This window comes from Argopecten irradians, unplaced genomic scaffold (genome assembly GCF_041381155.1).
Source record: "Argopecten irradians isolate NY unplaced genomic scaffold, Ai_NY scaffold_0288, whole genome shotgun sequence".
Lineage (NCBI taxonomy): Eukaryota > Metazoa > Mollusca > Bivalvia > Pectinida > Pectinidae > Argopecten > Argopecten irradians.
The window spans coordinates 56,875-64,310 of record NW_027187755.1 but is presented as its reverse complement, the minus strand read 5'-3'; the positions used below and the strand labels follow the sequence as shown (position 1 = coordinate 64,310).

Sequence of the window (7,436 nt, the reverse complement as noted above, 5' to 3'; positions counted from 1 at the left end):
AAGGAGACGGACAGAGACTAAGGCACGAGATAAGAAAAAGAGTTCAGCTCGATCCTGGACAGCAAGTTTTGTTTGCTTGTCGGACAAAGATGCAAGTACTGTTCCTAATGGACGCGAGAGAGTAGTTTTGCAGAGCAGTGGGCTAGGCTTCAAAAGGATTGTATTTTCAACAGATGACGATGAAAATGAGGTGAAACAGAAGCTGTCTGAATCATTCCCTAAGTTAATTGGGATTGGTGGTTTTGAACTTTTGAAGTGCTTAGCAAACAAAAGAAAATTGGAAGTGTTAGGCTGCACCTGGAACGTTCAAAATCTGAAGGCTGTGATGAGCCCACAGTCCAGGATTTTTATCAGACCAATACAAAAAAACCTAGAAACTGTGGATGTTTTGTCTGACAATGAAGGTACTCTATCATTCAACAGCAAGATAAAAGAAGAATGTCTCAAATGTGGCCAATTAATATGTGTAACAATGCTGAGGGCCCATATAGTAACCTGCTGTGATGAGGATTCTGATATGGAATTGCCAGACATTGAAATGCATTCAGTATACCAAGACATTTGGTCATCGAACAATGATTTGGATGTAGAGCTTATAGAGTCAAATACAAAGGGACAGGATCCGGAGCTTCCAATGGTTCGAATGTAGCAGAACTTCACACAGAGACACCAAACTTGAATGATCAGTTATCAAGACACGAAATGGACTGGGAAGCTTCCTAAGTGGTTCTGAATTGTAAGCAGAACCTCACAATAGATGGAGAACAAACTTGAATGATCATGTTATCATACAGAAATGGACAGGTAGCTTCCAATGGTTACCAAATGTAGCTGAACATTCACACTGAACGTGACCAAAACTTGTAATGTTCAGTTATCAAACTGAATTGGGACTGGGATGCTTCCAGTGGTTCAAATTGTTTTTTAGAAGAACCGCAACAGAGAGAGTCCATAACTTGAATGATCAGTTATTCAAACAAGAAATGAAGCTTCACAAAGATCTTTTGATTTTCCTATACATGTTATCTCCAAAATTATCAAAAGACATAGAAGATATAGTGGGCAAAATGTAGTGAAAGTTTGTTCACATTGGAGTAATCCCGTAGAAATACTGAAGTTTTTGCAAGCTAATACCATTGTTGGCCGAAAAGCTGGAGGTTGAAGATGTTACGGAGACAATAGCTTCTGAAGGAGAAACCAACCATATTTGTGTTGATCGTGAAAACATCTTGGAAACAGCCTTTGATGAAATTCAGCAAAAATCAAAAATTTCAGAATAACTTTAGAGGTTGATTTTTATGGTGTGAGTAAGTAAATAGTGATCAAGTGCCATCTCTTTGCAATATCTTGAAGGCTAATTCTTTAAATCATAATGATATCCTTATTAAATGTGGTCAATAGGGATCTATGCTGTTGTTTTTAATCCCACCATCTGATGATGGTGGGCTATTCAAATCGCTTCTTGTCCGTGGTCCCGTCTGTCTGTCCTTCCGTTAGCAGAGAAAAGTGCTGAAGATCCATCTGACAATTGTCAGACATGCATAGATCAATCTGGGATCTCTTGTTAGTCCCCTGTCGGTGAAACAGAAGGGGACTTTAGTGTTTGTCTCCATCTAAGGTCTGTTTGTTTTTTTGGATGTTGGTTTCCATCAAACAATAACTTGAGAACAGATTGATGGATAATATTTTTTGAAACTTCAAACATTGGTACCTTTAATACAAGGTAATACAATCTTACCTGTTTCACTGGCAGGGGACAAAAACATCCCTATAAAATTATAACAAAATATATTGCTGAACCCAATTTTGATCCAGCAAGCTATTTATGATTACCTTATCTTCCAAAATTTAATTTGAGTCCTTATTTGCATCAATTAAAATTTCATGTTATTTTCCAGAGTGTATCCGACTTGGGTGGACCAAGAAAAGAATTTTTCCGTTTGGTATTGATGGCCATCAAAGAAAAATACTTTGACCATGATCTTAGGAGTGTGCTGAGTGAGGACTACCTTACAGTCGGGAAAGATTCTTGGTAAGATCTTAAAAAAGTTCCATTGTAATCTACTGGGTATCTCTACAAAGTCACTCATCTAAAATCTAGTACAAAGTAGACCTTACTAATAATGCTGAAACGTATTAACTTGTTCCTTGCAGTTTCTACTTTAAAACATATAACATTGTACATATGTAATTATCACACACCAATGTGGCTCACCTAGCTCATTAAGGCCTTATTTCATAGCTTAAAGCTTAAGATGCTCCACAGCCGACAGCATAAACAATTAACACTCATCATTTGAACAATAATTGGTGTTTTATCGTGTATACATATGCTTAATTAACACAAAAAATGATATGAAATAATTTAGTTTCCTTTCGGTGCATGCACAATCTACTCCATTCCATATAGGACATGGTGCCACAATTTTTTGGGATGCAATTAATTATTTTTTTTTAAATATTTTTATCTTGAAGTAAAATTAGAAGCTCAAACTTTTCAATAGTGTTAATCATGTTTTTAGTCAGTTAACTTTTGTTACTTGTAACTGATCTTGATAGAGGAAAAAATACCATTTGTTATGGGTGGAGCATCTTTAATTGCCATATTTTTGTGTACTGACTCTTTAAGTACAATTCAATACATATACCCCAATAAAGATGATAGAAAAGACAGAATTTTTTTCTCTTAAGTCTGACTGCTAAGGTATATCAGCATTCTAGGAGCTTCAATCAGATCGATATTAAGTGCTCCAGACAATTTTTGGAGCCTAATTGCATACGCACTTTTGAAGAAATGTGTACAACTCTGTGCGACCTAAAACTTAACACAGGTATTTAGATAAAAGTTATGTGGTTATTAGCGTAGCTCACCATTAGATGGTGGGATGGTGGGCTTTTCAAATCGCCTTTCGTCTGTGGTCCTACGTCCTTCTGTCTTTTCGTTAACAATTCTCTTGTTACCGCTATTTCTCAGAAAGTACTTAAGAGATCTTTCTCAAATTTCATATGTAGGTTAGGACCCTAGTTCATAGTTGTGCATATTGCATTTTGAGACAGATCGGTCAACAAGATGGCAGACAGGTACACACGTAGCCATCTTGGATTTTGATTATTGAAGTTTGTTATTGCTTTATCTTGGAAAGTACTGAAGGGGATCGTTTTCAATTTTCATATAGAGTATACATCTAGCTGTGTATGTAGTCAAAGATCTAAAAGCAGAGATCTAGAAAAGATCCCTTTTTTCCATTGTCGGACGTAAATCATTCTTTGGTAGGCACCAAGATCCATCTGGGATCTCCTGTTCCAAGTTATCTCTGATATTAGTACTTGAAATGTGTAATATATTTGATTAAAAAAAAAGATATGGTAAAATTTTACATATTTCACTTTTTATGTATATCGTTTCACTTTGTCATCCTCTATTAATTTGCTTATATTTTTTTTTAGCAAAAAACATTGTTCCTCTCGTAAATATATGTGTTTGAATATTTTAGGCCTCAGCATACTACAAAATGGTCCTCTTCCGACCTTCATTCGCCATGATGTTTTAAATGAACTTTTCTCCAATGACGAATCACAGTCCAGTTGCATCCAGAATTTGAGAATTGGGTTAGATGAGGTTGGAATTTATCAGGTAAAAAGAAAAATGTGAAAATTTTAGAAGTCTTCAGCTCACCAGAGTTTGGACCAGAGGAAACTTTAAGGTCACCTGAAATGAATTCTCAAGTAACATGTTCTAATCATTATCGCGTTTGTCAGTATTGTTGGTAAAGGCAGGTAGGACAATAATTGCTACCTATAGATATTTCCTGAAATATCCATGTGACATTAGGTGATATGTACAGGACTTCTGGGCCTGATGTTTGAAGCACTGAACTATACATTTTTGTTTTTGCAGATTGGTTCCCGTTGTCCCATCTTTTGTCTTCCTGTTGAGGCCTTCCAATAAGAAACTAACAGTCAGAGCTCTGACTCACTATTTGAAACCTAACTTTTCAGAGACAGGTTCTAATGGTAGAGTCCAGGAGGGAGCAGTGTATGCGGCCTTCATGAGGTACATTCGTGAAGTTGCCAGTAAGTATATAATAAAATTGTTAGATTTAGAAATCAGATCATAGACATAGTGTTGATCGAGTTGAAATTCAAAAGTGTAATCTTCATAGCTATGTAAATATTGACTATGGTTGACCCTTATAGGAGATTTAAGAAAAAATGACGACGAAGTTGCACAAAGGTACATCTGGGCAGTCAATGGTACAATTTTTTATTTTTATACACATAAACATGGTGGGAACACAGCCCCTTGTGCATGATATTTCTTCAACATTAAATCTGCATAAATATACTGTATTTTATCCCTATTAAGAGTGCTTAATATAATAAGGGTGCCCTCACATTTTTTGCTGAAAAAAATAAACTATTTGTCTTTGCTGGTGCTAATAAAATACTGTTTCAAATCAGTTAGATGCTTAACATATCTATATCATCTTGTATAAGAACTAAATGTATTGCATTGGACATTTTTTCCGAGCGTTTACGCATAGAAACAGCAAGATCGCCATGTTGAAAACAAAACATGTCACTTTAATGTTCCACAAGCGTGTGTGGATGAACTCTAACTGGCAACAACACGTTAACAATGTCTATACAGGTTTTATGAATACTTACTGTATATCTACGATAAAGGTTCCTAAATAACAGGAATGTTATCATTTCTAAGCATTTTATTGTCTGCTCTTGTCAGTATTTCCCATCTGCCACAAAAAGAAAGTAGCGATCGAAAGCACCATATGCCATTTTGTGTATATGCATGGTAACAAACAGGCTAGCATGAAATTCCAAAATTCCATGAAATAGACACATTTTATCAGTGTTAAATACTTCTGGTGCTTACATTTCTTCATAATTATGTAATTTCAATACTTACTTGACTTAAAAACGTAAGTTGGTTAAAATAAGTTTAAGAAAAATACGAAAAAAAGCAAGATGACTATAGTCTGTTTCAGAAAAAAAAAAAATCTAAAAATGGTCTCAAATAACAGCTCCCCCCTCAGCCAATTACCCATGTATTTGATACAAACTGGTTATGTTATTTGCTAGCCAACTGATGTCTTTTGTTCACGAAATAGGAACAGTAATTAAATTTAAGTCGAATCAAGCTGATTTTAGAACTCATCCCAAGATCTTTCCAATGTAAGTCTACATACAAAGTTTCATGAAGCTGAGTGCATACATATTTTACTCAATTTATCGTGTTCAGAAGGGCAATAACTCCGTTAATAACTGTCAAAACAAGCTGATTTTCGAGCTCGTCTGAGATCTTTCCAATGTTAGTCTACATACCCAGATTCATTAAGCTCGGTTCATATTTACCCTAGTTATCGTGCTAACAAGGTTCAATAATTATTATTGCAAAGGTCAATAAATCAGTAAGTTACAGTCAAATCAGGCCAGTTTTTTAACTCGTCCAATTTTAGTCTAAATACATAGTTTCAAGAAGCTGAGTGCATATTTACTCAAGTTATAATGTTCACAATGTCCAATAATAATTATTTGTGCAAAGGACAATAACTCTATGTTACAGTCGAATCAAGTTGATTTTCGAACTCGTCTGAGATTTTTCAATGTTAGTCTACATACAAAGCTTCATTAATATAAGCTTCGTGCATATTTACTCAAGTTATTGTGTTCACAAGGTCCAATAGTAATTATTAGTGCAAAGGGCAATAACTCCGTAAATTACTGGTGAATTAACCTAATTTTCAAACTTGTCCCAGATCTTTTCAATGGTAGTCTACATACAAAGTTTCATTAAGCTCGGTTTATATTTACTCAAATGATTGCGTTCACAAGGAAACGTTGATGGACGTCGCTCAGGTGACCTAATAAAAATGTAAATGTCAGTAACCTGTGAAACAATAATAATCCATTTTAAAATCTGAATTTACAAGTGTAGAAGTTTATACTTTAATTGTTAAACTTGGAATTATTGATTGTGTAGAGGGCATGTACGTAACTATTATTGATTTTTTCCGTCGCCATACTGTGTTTGTACCTTTGAGATTCCGGATGTAAACTTTCTATGAGGTCACGCCATCTTTTCTGAAATCTCCTATAGGGGCTGATGGGTGGGAGCAAAAAGGTCAATGAATTGGTCAAAATTTCAATCTAAGAGCATAATATTTCCTATTTTCAATAAAGAGAGTTCAAGGATTTTAATGTTTTAAACACCGTAGATCCTGTATCAAAGTGCTGAATATCAAAAGGGACAATTAAAGGCAAATGCAGAAAAATATGTAGTGTTACATCATGTGGTCATTGATCATTGTTGGATACAAAAGTATATAGATACTGTAAACCATGTACATGTAATAATCATTTTATTTCACACCAAAAACTATTGAAAAGTGTTTTGATAATTTATAGGTGGTAGAAGAGGCACATTGACATTATCAAACATCTTGGAGTTTGTCACAGCATCCAGTGAAGAGCCAGCTGTTGGCTTTACTTTAAGCCCATCAATTGAATTTGTTGTTATAAGCACCAGTTTTATCCCAACTGCAAATACATGCAGTTGCTGTATGTACCTTCCACGACCAACATCAACATTGAAATTACCAGCAGATGACCAGCTTTTTGGTTTATATGACTTGGCTTTCCAAAACAAATATTTTGGAATACTGTAAAGTGTGTTTTCCTTTATATGTGACATGTGACTCACTTCGATCTGTTAAAGGAAGTTGTTGTGTAGAGACTACAACACATTTTGAATTTCTATACACAGTTCATGTTATCTATGTTCACTGAAATTTTGAAGTTTTTAGGTCATCTGACCCGAAGGGTCACGATGAACTATAGTCGTCATGTTTCGTCCGTCTTCGTGCGCCGTGATTTAACATTCACATTTTGAACTTCTCAAGTTCTACCAGTGCAATTTGGCTGAAACTTGCATGAAATGATCCTGACATGGTCCCAACAAAGTGTTGGTATTTTTCGAGTCAATCCGAAATCCAAGATCGTCGCCACAGCTGCCATCTTGAAAACACATTTTGAACTTCTTCTCAAGTTCTTCTGGTTCGATTTGGCTGAAACTTGCATGAAATGATCCTGACATGGTCCTGACAAAGTGTTGTTATTTTTCAGGTCGATCTGAAATCCAAGATGGCCACCACAGCCGCCATCTTGAAAACACATTTTGAACTTCTTTTCAAGTTCTTCTGGTTCGATTTGGCTGAAACTTGCATGAAATGATCCGGACATGGTCCTGACAAAGTGTTGTTATTTTTCGGGTCGATCTGAAATCCAAGATGGCCACCACAGCCGCCATCTTGAAAACACATTTTGAACTTCTTCTCAAGTTCTACCGGTGCGATTTGGCTGAAATTTGCATGAAATAGTCCTGACAAAGTGTTGTTATTTTTCGGGTCAATCCGAAA

At 35.5% G+C, this 7,436-nt stretch overlaps 1 protein-coding gene and 1 long non-coding RNA gene across 4 annotated transcripts; both read left to right on the top strand.

Annotated features, from left to right (window-relative positions):
* Positions 1 to 62: 62 nt before the first annotated feature.
* On the top strand, positions 63 to 649 carry LOC138312352 (uncharacterized; the record flags this gene model as incomplete). The annotated part of the gene is made up of 1 exon (XM_069253260.1): positions 63 to 649. A coding segment is annotated over one exon (587 nt), but the record flags the coding sequence as incomplete, so codon positions are not given.
* Positions 650 to 1,884: 1,235 nt separating this feature from the next.
* LOC138312351 (uncharacterized) lies at positions 1,885 to 6,775 on the top strand. Of its 3 annotated transcripts, none has more exons than XR_011206926.1 (4): positions 1,885 to 2,032; positions 3,495 to 3,634; positions 3,899 to 4,074; positions 6,427 to 6,775. It is a non-coding gene; the product is annotated as an uncharacterized lncRNA (long non-coding RNA). The 3 variants fall into 3 exon arrangements; XR_011206927.1 differs by lacking the exon at positions 1,885 to 2,032 and adding an exon at positions 2,668 to 2,831; XR_011206925.1 differs by lacking the exon at positions 1,885 to 2,032 and having other exon boundaries at positions 3,459 to 3,634.
* Positions 6,776 to 7,436: the final 661 nt, after the last annotated feature.